Raw genomic sequence first — 15,922 nt, forward strand, 5'->3', positions numbered from 1 at the left:
CTCGTTATGAAAATAATTTCATTGGTTGGGGATCATCATTGCTGATATGAAAGGGCTAGGACAGATTTTTTTCTTTTTCTCCAGATGGGCCATCTACGGTGGGAGCTTCTAGATGAACGGTCTGAATCATTCAGGTGGTGTAGTACATCTTGTTATGAAGCCACGTCTTTCCAGCCAACATACCACTCCTGCGGGGAATCGACACCATTCAAAATGGTAGGCTCCACCATGAAGATACCTGGCACAGAAATCAGGCCAGACCTGTCAACAGGTGGGCTGCACCGTTGGAATGAGTGGATAAGCCATGGCGACTCAACATCTAGGCATGGCCAACCTAATGACGGACCCATCTGATTGTTTGAGCTAGATGATCATCATCATCAAGGGGTGGATTAGGTGTGGCCCCAGCCTCACCCAGGACAGTGCGGCCCTTACCACAGGGCCCACCTTGATGTATGTAATCTATATCCACACCACCCATCTGCGGATTAGGATCATTTTAGGTCATGAGCCTAAAATTGAAGAAGATCCAAATTTCAAGCAGACCATACCGTAGGAAACAGTGATGATTGAAGGCCCCACTATTAAGAACTTACTAGGGCCACTATAATGTTTCCATAGTGTTTATTTTCCATCTAACCTGTTGATAAGGTCACATAAACCTGCTTGATCCAAAACTTATGCCGCCCATTAATGGTCAATCATAACCATTTCCTATAGTATTGTCCACCTGATCAGAATTGGATCTACTTTATTTTTAGGCTCATGCCATGAAATGATCCGGCAAACTGATGGATGGCATGGATGTAGAATAATACATTAATGTGGCCCCCATGGTAAGGACCTCATCATCTTGGGTGGGGCCCGGCCGCACCTAAACCGCTCCCCTTCATCATAGGACCTGACATTAGCATGGTACTGATGTTCTGCACAAACAACATGTTGGCGGGAAAGGTTTGGCCGCACCACAAGTTAGCATACTTCCATCTGCGTGTTCAGTTCTCAAATGATAGAAAATTGACGTAGGTTATTGTAGTGATTTCAGGCCAAAACCGGATGCTTTTGGTTATGAAATGATCAATTAATTATTTTTAATTTTCAGGGATATAAGCTCAAACAACTTCAATGATTCGCTCCCACCTGAGCTGGGGAATTTGACAAATCTGCAAGAACTGTAACTTCTCTTATTATTATTATTATTATTATTCTTCAGAAATATCATATGATGCATTTGGAATTTCAAATTTGCCACGCAATTTATAGAGATTAGTATGTAAATTATTTATTTATTTATTTTTGTTTCTTTTCTTTAAGTTTTCTTTCTGAGAAGCTTTTTAGTCCAACCAGCTGAATCATAAGTTACTGTCCACCCAGTGAATTACATCCAACCTTCTTATAGGTTGGCTTCACCAGGAGAACAGTGATTTGTTTTATGGTGGTCTGGTAGCAGCAAAATGTTAGCCTTGAGTGGTTTTTGGAATGAGTAAAACTCCCTTCCCTGGATTCTTTGTTTCCATTTACATGGCTGTTCAAAGTACTCTTTCAGCCATTTTAACTGATTGACCATTTTAAAAATATAACTCAATGGTTAGCTACTTTCGGTCCATTGAAATGGTGTGAGCATTTCTCTAACTGATAATAGCATAAGAAATTGTACAACTGGATTCATGATCTATGCTTGATTTTGACAGATACATTGATAGCTGCGGGCTAAGCGGCGAGATTCCTTCAACATTTGCGCACTTGAGAAACGTGGATACCTTGTAAGAGCTAGTGATTAGAAGCCGCATGGAAACCATCAAAGGCCCCACCTTAGATTTCTCTTGAGCTAACACTAGTACAACTGATGGTATGCAATCCAATGGGCATTAAAATGTAAAAATTCGCAATGGTCTGAATTCAACAGACTAATGCTCATTATCCAGAGCTTAGGATCATTCGATTGATCTGATTTTTGGGTTATGAACCATCTACTGTGGGGCCCATGATTTCAGATGGTTCAATTTTTGTTACTTGTATGCCATGTCTATCTTTCCTTATCCCTTAATTTAATAATATCCGCATTTGCGGTGGAAAATATGATTGAATTTCAGGTTGGCATCTGATAACAACTTCACAGGAAAAATACCTGATTTCATTGGGAGTTGGGCTCTTACCGATTTGTAAGCTTGTACTCACGAGTTCTACACTGATTATAACTCCTATCTTCTCATTTGGTACGGCATGGGATTGCATAACAAAGTCTGTCACCATCCATTGGTGGTGGACATAAATTCTATCCACACTCAAAAGTAGGTATGGTGCCACATTCTGTTCTAAATGTGGATAGGAATTTCCACCACGTTCAATGATCGGTCATCTAGTGGGCCACATGTGTGCATTAAATGTGGACAACTAGCCTTCTTTTACCTGCAAGTGGGTCCTACTATGTGAGTAGCATAGCGAGTGCACTTTGCAGATCTCATTTTCTTAATATGCCATGGTATACTTCTTTAAAGAGTATTTGTAACGCTGGAAATGTTGATGCAGGAGTATGCAAGGCAATGCTTTCGAGGGTCCCATACCATCAAGTTTTTCTAATTTGACCTCACTGGAATATTTGTGAGTTTTAATCTTCAATAGTCTTCCTTCATATTACTAATTTCTGATATTGGAATTTGTGCACTAAGGGTGTGTTTGGTTGCACTAAACATTGTGAAATTTCATGATATTTGGTGAAACCAAACACACCCCAAGTAAAATTTCCAAAAATCACAAAATGGGGTCTCCTATGTTGTGTAGGAAGTAGCTCTTTTGTATCCAGGCGAATATCATTTGATTTTTAAAGCAAAACTCTTCAAAATTGACATCAGAACAGCAGATTCAGAAAGCTACACAATCCGAACCCCATATCGCCACCTTCTACTTCATCCCCAAACCTGAACCCCCTTCTACCCATCTCTGAACCTGCACACAACCTAACCATCAACCAACTACCCAAGCCACCTCCACAACAACCCATCCTGGAAACCCCTCCCATCTGCGTCCCACCCTGGATCCCCAACTCTAGGAGGAGAGACATGGCCCATGCTCTGATAGGCATCGCAGCCTACCCGACCCTCTCAGTATCCACCCTCGTAGACTCTTTGCGAGCCTCTCCATTCAGCGCATCAGGGGCTGAAGTAGCCAGAGTATCAGACCAATCATTTCTCATCTCCTTCCACACCAGGGCAGAGGCAATCACGTTTGAACGAGACTCTAAACTCCATCAAGCTATGGGTCTCTGCACAGTATCCCCATGGGTTTCATCGGCTCTCTCCATAACCCAATAATTGCAGTGATGTGATAATTGTTGGGTCTAAAACCCAGCTTCCTGCTGACGTGTGGCTGCAGCCACCATGAAACAAAAAACAGCAACTTTTGGAAGAAGAAGAAGAGAGAACAGCAACTGCCTTTTGGAATAAGAAAATCGTATTACACTGCTGCCTATTTATAGGCTTTCTTATTGTGTGAAATTACTAAACTATCCCTGTCTAGATTCATCCTAGGGGTAGCTAAATAAAGAAAAAATAATTCAGAGAAATCTAGAAAGAAATCTTCATAGCTAGCAATCTAATCTTAGAAGAAGAAAAAATCTAAGCTAACAGCTTGCTGCACACGGTTTTTGGATTTGCAAATCTCCCCGTATCTAACACTCCCCTTCAAACCAAAACCGGCTTCATTCCAAGCATTGATCTAAGTCTCCTGAATGTGTCAGTTGGCAATGCTTTGGTGAAGATATCTGCCACTTGCTCAGTGGTGTGATAGTCCAGTTTTACCAATTTTCGCTTTACTTGATCTCTAAGAAAGTGATATCTTGTGTCGATGTGCTTGCTCCTTCCATGCTTGAACTGGATTTTTGGCAAGTTCGATTGCCGACTTGTTGTCCACATATATAACAGTGGATTCCTCCTGTAGATGCTTCAGCTCCTTTAGCAGATTCCTTAGCCAGATCGCCTCACATACAGTGGATGAAGCTGCTACGTACTCAGCTTCACATGTGGACAGGGCGACCACACTCTGCTTCTTTGAATTCCATGTAAATGCTGTCGACCCAAGATAGAAAGCATAGCCTGTGGTACTTTTTCTTTCATCTTGGTCACCACCCCAATCACTATCAGAGTATCCATACAACATCGCTTCATCATCGTATGGATAAAAGAGACCGAATTCAATAGTCCCTTTGATATACCTCAGTACTCGTTTTGCAGCTAGCCAGTGTGACTCTTTTGGGGCTTCCATATACCGGCTTAGAATCCCAACACTGTAGACTATATCTGGCCTAGTGATTGTGAGGTACCTTAAGCTTCCGATTAGGCTCTTAAATAGGGTTGAGTCGACGTTTCTTCCTTCTCCATCTCTTGTGAGCTTCAGGCCTGTTGTAACCAGTGTATTTACGGCTTTACAGTCGATCATCTAAAACTTCTCAAGAAGTTCCTTTGTGTACTTCTTCTGGGATATATATATGCCGTCGACTTGTTGCTTCACTTCAATGCCCAAGAAGAAAGACATCAATCCACCATCAGTCATCTCAAACTCTTTGAACATAGCCTGCTTGAATTCTTCAAACATCGCCTGGTTGTTCCCAGTGAACAACAGATCATCAACATATAAACAAGCTATAAGCATATCACCACGGGCATTCTTCTTTGTGTAAAATGCATGTTCATATGGACATTTGACGAAACCATTCTCTTGAAGATAGCCGTCGATCAGTGCATTCCAAGCATGGGGAGCTTGCTTCAACCCATACAGGGCTTTCTTTAGCCGATACACCTTATGTTCCTCCCCTTGCATGGCAAAGCCTTTATGCTGGTCATCGTAGACTTCTTCTTCGAGTACTCCATTTAGGAATGCAGATTTCACATCCAGTTGGTAGATCATCCAACTGTGATGAGCTGCAAGGGAGATAATCATTCTTACAGTGTCAAGGCGAGCAACTGGGGCGAAAACTTCTTCATAGTCTACCCCATATTTCTGTTTGTAGCCTTTTGCTACGAGCCTTGCCTTATATCGTTCGATCTTACCATCGGCGTTCCGCTTGATTTTGTACACCCATTTGAGACCAATGGTCTTCTGGATTTTGGGGAGTGAGGTCAACTCCCATGTTCGATTCTTCTCGATGGCATGAATCTCTTCTTCCATCGCCTTTCTCCAACATTCTTCATTCATAGCCTCCTCGAATGTGAGAGGCTCGTGGTCCGCATACAGGCAGAGTAAATTCACTTCCTCAGTTTCTGCATAGATGTCGTTGAGGCTTTTCATTTTAATGGGAGCCAAGGGTGAAGGAGAATCGGATGAAGATGTGCTGGATGAATTCTGATTTGATGAAGTACTTCCAGGAGAGATGGAGCGTACTCCTGGACTTCTGTGATCCGAAGGGGGTGATGTGGGTGTCTGCTCTTGCTTCTCATGTCTCTCTTCTTCATATTCTTCAACCTCGATTTGCTTTTCTTTGGCTGAGTTTCCCTCGTTCCATTTCCATGCTTCTTCCTCACAAAATACCACATCTCTACTCACCACCAGCTTATTGGTTAGTGGGTTGTAGAGCTTGTATGCCTTTGACTCTTCGCTGTAACCGATGAAGATGCATTTCTCGCCACGATCATTAAGCTTTTTCCTTCTCGCTTCTGGAACTGGAGCGTAGGCGACACACCCAAAGATCTTAAGGTGCGCCACGCTCGGCTTGTATCCACTCCATGCTTCTTGCGGTGTCTGAAATCTGACGGTCTTGGTTAGACACCTATTGAGCAGATAGGCAGTACATGCAACTGCCTCTGCCCAGAAATTCTTTGGCAGACTTTTCTCCTTCAGCATGGTCCTCGTCATATCGAGGATGGTGCGGTTTTTTCGTTCCGCAATTCCATTTTGTTGTGGCGTGTACGCTGCAGTGTGTTGTTGCTTAATGCCATGTTCCCTGCAATATTCTCGAAAAACATTTGAGGTGTACTCCCCACCTCTGTCAGATCGGAGAGTTTTGATTTTAAGACCACTTTCTTTTTCAACAAGGGCCTTAAAATTTTTAAAAATAGTAAAAGCAGCAGACTTCTCTTTAATTACATACACCCATAATTTTCTACTGAAATCGTCAATGAAGGTAATAAAGTATTTATTACCTCCAAGAGAGATTGGATCTAATGGTCCACAGATGTCAGTGTGAACCAACTGCAACGGTTCTCTTGCTCTACAGGATACTCCACTCGGAAAGGAGTTCCTTTGTTATTTCCCAAGTGTGCACACCTCACACACATGTTCTGGAGCTTCAATAGTAGGCAAGCCATGCACCATGCTTAATGAGGACAGAAGTTTTAGGCCACTGAAATTTAGTTGGCCAAAGCGAAGATGCCACATCCAGGAATCATTCTTTGCTTTTTCATAAAAACACTTCTCAAGCATTGTGTTTATATGGAGAGGAAACATACGATTCTTCGCCATCTGGACTTTTACAATTAAACGTCCATGCAAATCTCTAATGGAAAGAGAAGAGTTCTCCATGTGTATGACATACCCTTTTTCGAGGAGTTGTCCGAGACTCAGTATGTTACTTTTCATGTTAGGCACGTAGTACACATTGGAGATATAGTTTGGAACACCATTCTTCTGAAAGATTTAGATTTTACCTTTACCTTTCATAGGCATTTTTGATGAGTCTCCAAACGTTACATCGCCATGAACTCCTTCTGTGAGTTCCACAAAGAGTTTCTTGTCGCCGCACATGTGATTACTTGCACCCGTGTCGAGATACCATACGTCCTGCTGATCACTACCTTTCTCTTGTGCAAGGAGAAGTGTGGAGCTTTCTTGTTCATGTCCTGATGCTTCGGCATAGTTGGATCGCTCGTCTTGATTCATCGGCTTGCTCCAACAATTAGATGCATAGTGGCCAAGCTTGTTGCAATTATAGCATTGGATGTTCTTTGTACTTCCCCGTCCACGCATAGATCTACCTCTACCATTTCCTCTTCCATGGAAATTGGTATTTTTCTGTTGGTTTTGGGCATGACTTTGTTGGTATCCGCGCCCTCTGCCTCTTGCGCGATTGTTAGCAAACCGTCCACCACGTTGTGAACTTCCACGTCCACCATTGCTATCATTAAGAGTCAATCTTGACTCCAAAGCTTGTTCCATCGGCATGGAACTGGCATTCTTCTGCATTCGTTGCTCATGAACTTGCAACGATCCCATCAACTCCTCAATGGAGAGTTTCTCAATATCTTTTGATTCTTCGATCGCCACAACGACATGCTCAAACTTGGTTGTGAGGGATCGAAGTATCTTTTCAATAACTCGGACATCTTCAATCTTTTCACCATTTCTTTTCAAATTATTGACAGTTACGAGCAAACGCGAAAAATAATCAGTAACATTCTCACCTTCCTTCATGTGAGTTGCTTCGAACTCGGCTCTCAATGTTTGAAGGCGAACCCGCTTCACTCGATCTACACCCTTGAAGATGGTGCCAAGGGTATCCCATGCTTGCTTGCTTGATATTGCTTCGGCAATCTTTTCGAAGGTGGATTCATCCAACCCTTGATAGAGGAGAAACAAAGCTTTATTGTCTCTCTTCCTCTGATTTTTTAGAGTGATCTTTTCTTCATTGGTGAAGACGGCTTCTTCTTCCATAGTGGGTTCTTCATACCCATCCGTGATGATTTCCCATAATTCTTGCGACCCGAACAATGCCTTCATTTGGATGCACCATTTTTCATAGTTGTCCTTTGACAACTTAGGAACCTGCGGCTGGATTGTGCTAGCCATTTTTTCTATTTCTAAAGGAATGACTGTTTTTTTTCGAAAAAAAAATGAAGGGAGATGGATGAAATAGAAATCTGATTTTTTTTATATAAAAAACAGATTTTTTTTTTTTTTTTTGTTGCAATCTGATTTTTTTTGAAAAAGCAGATTTTTTTCAATCTAATTTTTTTTAAAACAGATTTTTGCTACAAGCTGATTTTTTTTGAAAAAATAGATTTTTTTTTGCTGCAATCTGATTTTTTTCAATCTGATTTTTTTTTAAAACAGATTTTTTGCTGCAATCTAATTTTTTTCAATACAGTTTTTTTTGAAGACCTGCGGCTGGAATCTGATTTCTTTTGAAAAAAAGCTGATTTTTTTTGAAAACCGGGAGTGCAGGATCTGCCTCTTGCTGATGAGGCCCAAGGATCGTCGGCTTTGATACCACTTTGTTGGGTCTAAAACCCAGCTTCCTGCTGACGTGTGGCTGCAGCCACCATGAAACAAAAAACAGCAACTTTTGGAAGAAGAAGAAGAGAGAACAGCAACTGCCTTTTGGAATAAGAAAATCGTATTACACTGCTGCCTATTTATAGGCTTTCTTATTGTGTGAAATTACTAAACTATCCCTGTCTAGATTCATCCTAGGGGTAGCTAAATAAAGAAAAAATAATTCAGAGAAATCTAGAAAGAAATCTTCATAGCTAGCAATCTAATCTTAGAAGAAGAAAAAATCTAAGCTAACAGCTTGCTGCACACGGTTTTTGGATTTGCAAATCTCCCCGTATCTAACAGAAGTGTCGTTTGCACTGGAGTCACCATTGAGTCAGTGAAGGCAGATTCGGAACTGTTGTGGACATTGACTCAACATCCCTCTCAGCTTCCTTCTTCCTGTTCGCCAGGGCGAAGATCCTTCCCTTCCCTGGAGCTGCCCTATCCTCTTCCCTAGATCTGGAGGTTGAACATCTATCCTTCCCGATAATGTAATCACGACCGTTTAAGCCGTAGCCCTACATCAACCCATAGCAAGTCGTGCCCTGCACCACGATGAACAATCACAAGCACAACTTAAGCACTTCAGGGGAAGCCATCCAACCTCTTCAGCGGGAGCTAGAAATCCCCAAAAATCCACCAACTTAAGTCCTTAGCCCTTCCTTTTAAGTAGGGATGAGATCATTTGTAAATGGTGTTCTATAGTTTTAAGATAAATGAAGAAATAATATATCATAAATTTTGTCCGTCCGACCCATCCCTTATACGATCCAAATCATTAATCGTAATACACGACCATTTTAACCATAAAATTAGAGGGGTGACAAGACCTCTCTGCTCCCGTAGTGGTCAAGTGCACCACTAAATGTGCATAGTAGATCTTTGACTTTTACAAAGGTCCCATATCGTGTAGACCATGAGATTTTGGTAGCCCACGCATCGGGCAAGCTTTCATGATCAATTTCAGCACATGTATTGGTATAAAAAACAGACTAGGGGTGTCAAACATAAGCTAATTTAGCATTAAAAAACTCGTTGGTTCAACTCAATTCCATTGGGATCTGAGTTAAGTTGAATCAATGAGGAACTCATTTACTTATTATAAAACTCAAATAGGTTACCTTATTTTCATTAGTTTGTGAATTTTATAATACAATTTTTAAAATGATTATTAATTATTGAGTTTTTACTTTCAACTTTTTGGGCAAGGCTTTGACTCAAACTGACCCAATGGACTTTCCCATTTCAGTCAACCTTTCCTGTTTTTGAACCATGACATAGATATGAATTTTGCTAGCACTATTGGACATTTGTTGCTTCCCACACTTGGGCTGATGTGTTATGCCTTGCCACATTATATTCCGGACCATTCATCTGGTTGGCCATACAAAGGACTTGTCACTTGCTGTTGATCATCTCTGACTCGCCTTCTTATTAATTTCCATCTAACTTTTGTTTTCTTCTACCATATCAAACTGTTTACTTTTGTAGGGATTTAAGCTTTAACAATTTAAGTGGCCAAATTCCAGATTCTCTCTTCAATATGAACTCACTTGCATACCTGTAAGAATCAAATAGTCTTTCCTCAATCAAATTTTCTTTACATAATTCTCTTTGATGTATGTATTTTGTCATTGTAATTTTCAGGTTTCTTGGAAACAACAGCTTATCCGGTACACTACCATCCCAAAAAAGCAATACACTCCTTAATTTGTATGTTCATCTAACTCATTGGTACTGAACTTATAGCCTTAAGCATGTTTGGATACAATATTGACTTGAATTCCAATCTTTAACTCTGATATCAAGTAAAAGAGAGAAGTGAAGGAATGGAAGAATAAAATTAGGGTTAAGGAAAACCCTAGCTTTGGTCCCATGCAAAGGGGAGAAGAATTTTTGGGGGAAATGTTGTGTTCGGGAGCAAATGAAACATTGAAGTTTGTCTCTGATACCAAGTAGAAAATAAGAATAGAGAATATATATATATATATATATATATATATATATATATATATATAGAGAGAGAGAGAGAGAGAGAGAGAGAGAGAGAGAGAGAGAGAGATACATTCCAAAGACAGGTACAGAGAAATACATTCCAAAGACAGGTACAGACTAGATGCATTAGACCCGCCGGTGGTGTTTATGTGCAATCCACCATGATCACCATGTGTGTTACTCCAGGTTAGGCCCGGGACCTAAAAACTCAGCCTCATTTAGGATTGAGATGGAATAAACAATTAAAAATTGTGTAAAGGTCAAAGGTCAAAGGTCAATCTACAAACCATTTCCCTTTGTGCGGCCCATCTAAATCACTAATGAGGCTGATTTTTAGGCCCCAAGACTCCATTTTAATATGTCATCAAATGGCTGGAGTGGATTCAGTATAATAATTACCATGTACCCTGTATAAAAATCTTGGGTGGAAGTCTCTCTCCCAATCATGTCCATTGTTGTCACCCACTTAAATTATAGGCAATAAGATTTTTTTGAGTTAGACATAAAATGGAATTATAAATCTAATGGTTGGTATGGATCTTATATAGACATCACGGTGGATCCCGCCAAAGAGTAGTTTCTTGGTCCACTCGCTGGACTACAAGCTATGTGCACCTATATAATAACTTCCAAATTACATGCATGTAACATCCAACCCTTCCAGAAAGTTGGCCCCACCACAAGGATCTCGTGGTGTAATTTTCAGCCTATCTAGATATCAAATAGGCCACATCATATAAAACAACGTCCATATATATGGTACATAGTGAAACACAAGTGTGGTCGACTCAATAGCCTGACGTTATTAAGGTTTCCATAAGTGATGACAACAATAGGTTCAATCTATTACAAGAAAACTAAGAAGGTATCTCTAGTTGGACCTGAACCAATACTCAAACCAGATGGACCTAAGACATTCTCAAATTTTATTTTTTATTTTCCAAAAAGTCTCACACAAGCTATCACTTGATTTCGACATGGTCAAGCGTGATGTGCATGAAAGATCTACACTGATCATTAGATGTGTAATCTCATTTTAAGCCTTTATATAAAAATTCATATTGATTTGTGATTTAAGTGTGCCACAACAATGGAAACAGTTGGGAGAGTAGTCTATCCCTGATATTTATAGGCCCCACTATGATTATGATTATTATATTGAATCCACTCTCATCATTGGATGTCACACTAAAATATAGTCTTGGGGCCCAAAAATCAGGCTCATTAGTATTTCACGTGGGTTGCACAAAGGGAAATGGTTTGGAGGGTGAGCTTTCACACATGCGATGTTTCTAATTGTGTGGTTCACCTCAATCACAAATGAAGCTGATTTTCTTTTTCTTTTTATCATCGGCCTAATACAGAGTGAGTCAGGGGTGGATTGCAAATAAACACCATGGTGGGGTCCCAAGGGGGGACCCTTTTATTTCTCCCCCTACATTTATATCAATATTAATTGATTGTAAGTTCCTATGCTAGTTGGACCTCACCTATTGCTAGAGCTGGGCAACGGTCCGGGTCGGACCGGATCTTGCCTAATCCGATCAGATTCGACGTCCCAGTGGCTTAATCCGTACTCGATCAGATCCGGGGGCTGAGTCCGGGTCGCCTGACTCGGACAGATCCGATACGTGGCTAACTTGACCCGTACCGAGTCTGACTCGGTCATCCTGCCCATTTCGGACCAGGTTGGGTAAGATTCGGACAATTGGAATTTAATCCAACTATTTCATTTGGTGTAGTTTACTTCAGCTTTTAATATAACACACTTTTTTTGTCAACGTCTAAAATAATATGTCAAAATTAATGAACGGTTTGGATAAAACATATACATCAAGGTGGGCCCCGTATGTATATGAAAGAGCATATATACAAGTACACTAGCAGTGTTAATGTGTTATGTTGTTGACGTGTACTGCACGAAAGTGCAGTGCTGTCCTTTCAGTTTTCATGCACAGGGACTCTCTTCGTTTGATGTTAACAAGCTATAGGGGTGTGATCATGGGATATGTGTTATATCCAAACCTTCCATCTATTTTGTGACCTCGTCTTAAGTCTTGAGACGAAAAATAAGATAGATCTAACTACCATGTGGACCACACGAATCGTTTAATAGTGAAAATTATTCTCTGCTACTATTTGTGGTGTGGTCCAGATGATCTTTGGATATTATTTATTTTTTGGATAGTGCTCTATAATGATCTTTAAAAATACATGAACGGTGTAGATATAGTAAATACATCACGGTGGGGCCCATGTAACGTTGATATTCTTTGAACCCTTCGTACAACTCGGAGCTCGAGGAGCGTCAGTGCTCGACTTCGCACGACACGTACCCGCGCCAGCTGCAGGTTGTCAGACAGCCATCATGGTGGGTGGGAAATGGACGGGCTACACCGCTGACATCGTCGGAGCTATGGGCCCCACCATCACACATGTGTTTCATCCATGCCATCCATCTATTTGTAGAGATCATTTTACAATGTGAGTCCAAAAATGTGGTATAACCATATCTTAATTCACAACTGGGTCAACAATTTGGATGGTCTAGATTGACATAAAGATATGAAAAAATAACATTTAGGTTAGGTTTTGGGTTAAAAAACAGGGTATTTATAGGTATACCCCTCCGGGTCGGGTCTGTTCGGGTCGGGTCGGACCCATTCGGTCCGGGTATTCGGACCGGATCTGTCCGGGTACAGTGCTATCCGAACCTAATCCGAAATTAAATCGGATCTGACCGATCAGAATCGATCAGGACCGATCAGACCGTCGGTTCTGTTCGGAACGGTACCGAGTCGGGATTGTAAGCTCCTATGCTAGTTGGACCTCACCTATATCAACCGAATGTTCACAGTCCAACCCACTTGTGATCCATGCATTACCTTAACAATATCAAAGCTTGTAGACCGCATTTGAATGGAGTGTTGATTTGAATTGTGCAGTACTAGCCATAATTAAGTACTTTTAGAGTACCTTGGGAAAGGGGTGGGAAGAATCACTTCCACATGTTGAAGAGGTTTAATTCCTGGTCAATCAGAAACTGTTAATTTTCCCAACTCAATAAGTGATCTCGTTGGCATATATACTTAACCAGTATCAACTTGGGTGTACTAGCAAAAATAGCCTAATGAAGTGGAAATGACCACGTGAAACTTAGAGGGTGTATGGGGATATGGAAAACCTTGAAATGAAATCAATTTTCAAGGAAAATCTACATTTCGTACATTTGAAAGATTTTTCTCTTTTTATTTTCTTGAAACCGGGTTACCATTTCCCTTGGATGGTAAGTTACCTTACATAAGCTACTTATACCTCTACTAGCTTATCTTGGTTTTTACTTTTTCTTTAACAAATAAGTATGTTTAATAAACAACATATTTATCAGCGAGAAAGTAACAACATCACATGAATACTTATCTCTCAAGTTTGTTTGGTCTACTTTTAATAACTGTTGTCTATCATGTGAGGCCAACCTTTGATGTAAACCATTCATTATGTTGGGCCCACCTTTGGTCCTATCTTCAATGTGAACCATACATCAAGTGGAGCTACCTACAATGTGGATCATCCACCATGCGAGGCTTACTTTCGGTGCGAGCTATCCATCATGCGAGGCCCACCTTGTATGTGGACAATCCATCGTGTTAGACATTGGATGTGGACCATCTATCATGTTAAACATTGGATGTGGACTAGCCATCATCTGGGCCAGCCTTGGATATGGCCCATTCATCATTAAGGCTGACCTTCTATGTGGATTGTCCTGATGTGGGGCCCATCTAAATATGAGTTATCCATCATGTGGGGCCAACTTTTAATATCCACCACCCATCATGTGGAGCCCACTTTTGATGTGGACCACCCCTCACGTAGGTCCACCTTCAATGTGGTTCAATCATGCGGGGCTTGCCTTGGATGTGGGCCATTCATCATTAGGGGGCAGCCTTTCTTGTGGGTCATCCATCATGTAGGGCCCACCTTTGATGTGGACCATCCATCGTGTGGGGCCCACCTTTAACGTTAGTCATCCATCATGTGGGGCTGGCCTTTGATGTGGACCATTCATCATTAGGGGCAGTAGACCACCCATTATTTGAGGCCCACCTCGATGTGGGCCATTCATTATATGGGTCCACCTTCAATGTTAATTGTCCATCATAAGGGGCTCACCTTGAATGTCCACTACCCATCATGTGGAGCCCACCTTTGATATCGACATCCATTATGTCAGCCCCACCTTTGATGTGAGCCGTCCATCATGCAGGACCACCTTCGATATGGATTATTCATTGTGTGGAGAGATGAGAAAGAAAGAGAAGGAGAGATAAAGCAGAAAGTATAAAGTTAAGAAGTAATTGTTTTTTTTCTCCAATGAATTAAATTAGCTTTAAGGTGTTAAGTTATTTTTAAAAGATATTTACCAATCTAATTTAACTTAAAAAGGTAGATTTTTTACCATCGTAATTAAAAAAATAAAAAATAAATAAATCACATATGAGGTAGCATCCAAAAAGGCCTAAAATATTCACGTGGCAAAGAAGATTCACAAGGTGACTGGTCAAGATTCATGCATGGAATTCATGTAAAACTGTAGTCCGAAACATATAGATGAAGGGAAATTATAATCCATGATTTTTCATTTTATGAGGATTCTAGCTTACTTTTCTATTCACGCCTTGATTTTTTCACCATCCATGTCTTGAATCCATTAGTTCATTTTGTCACTGCTGAGCACCACCATGTTTTCACAAAGAAAACGATTTGAATTTTGAACATCAACAGGCTAATGCCTAGCCATCACGCATGGCTCCACATCATCATTGTTTGTGGCCTTAAGCGGATGGACAAACAAGATCTATTTTGTTTCAGTGCATGTTGTGGCAGGTCCCGTGTCATCACAAACTTTTTGCAATCAAAATCAAACTAGTTTTGCATGTGGAAAATAGTCATTTTAATGATCACAATTGTATAACTTACTGTCTGTTTATCTCATAAATGATATCTTACATTCACTGTTTGGATCATCTTTGATTTTATTTATTATTATTATTTATTTATTATATTTTTTCAATTTGCAGAGATTTATCATACAATCAATTATCAGGAAGATTTCCATCGTGGGTTTCAGACGGAGGTTTAAACTTGTATGTATGAGGAGGCACAAGCCTTCCTCCTTTCACCACCACTTTTGAACCTGTAAAAACCATGGTTTACATTGTTAAATGCTGACTGCGTGACATTTCCAGGGCTAGGATGGAAGTCGTAACCTTCTTTCTTTCTTGTCATGATATAGACATGGTTTTAAAGTTTTGATGTCGGAAATATTCAAATTAAAAACATCTCCAGGGTACGTTTGGAACGTGTTTACACCAATCCGGACTGATGATTTGGTGGGCCCCCAAAAGATAAAGCGACCGATTGTGGTCTCAAAAGGGATGATGACACACTGAAGGACCTGTTGAGGTCAAGCACTGTCTTCCTCAAGGAGATAACTACTCCGAATTCACGAGGCTTCTCTATACTCAACACAGAGATACCTCGAATTCACGAGGAAAATAAGAAAATAGAATAATTTTTAGATATTCGTAATAAATTGATTGATGATGAAAAACGAGCTTACAACCTGTTAAATAGTAACATAAACACTAGGAAGAAGTTCGGGAATCATACTATAACTAAA

General features: G+C 40.5%; 1 protein-coding gene across 1 annotated transcript in view; it reads left to right on the forward strand.

The window, feature by feature from the left end:
* The window catches only part of LOC131219935 (probable LRR receptor-like serine/threonine-protein kinase At1g56140), a 151,219-nt gene that overhangs the window by 79,822 nt on the left and 55,475 nt on the right, over positions 1-15,922 (forward strand). Inside the window, exons 16-23 of the mRNA XM_058214921.1 lie at positions 1,103-1,174; positions 1,692-1,763; positions 2,094-2,162; positions 2,530-2,601; positions 2,858-3,223; positions 9,736-9,807; positions 9,892-9,957; positions 15,321-15,386. Of these exons, the coding sequence (XP_058070904.1) occupies positions 1,103-1,174; positions 1,692-1,763; positions 2,094-2,162; positions 2,530-2,601; positions 2,858-3,223; positions 9,736-9,807; positions 9,892-9,957; positions 15,321-15,386 (855 nt within the window). The remainder of the gene's footprint in view (positions 1-1,102; positions 1,175-1,691; positions 1,764-2,093; positions 2,163-2,529; positions 2,602-2,857; positions 3,224-9,735; positions 9,808-9,891; positions 9,958-15,320; positions 15,387-15,922) is intronic.

The sequence above is a fragment of the Magnolia sinica genome, chromosome 12, assembly GCF_029962835.1.
Source record: "Magnolia sinica isolate HGM2019 chromosome 12, MsV1, whole genome shotgun sequence".
NCBI classification, from domain to species: domain Eukaryota; kingdom Viridiplantae; phylum Streptophyta; class Magnoliopsida; order Magnoliales; family Magnoliaceae; genus Magnolia; species Magnolia sinica.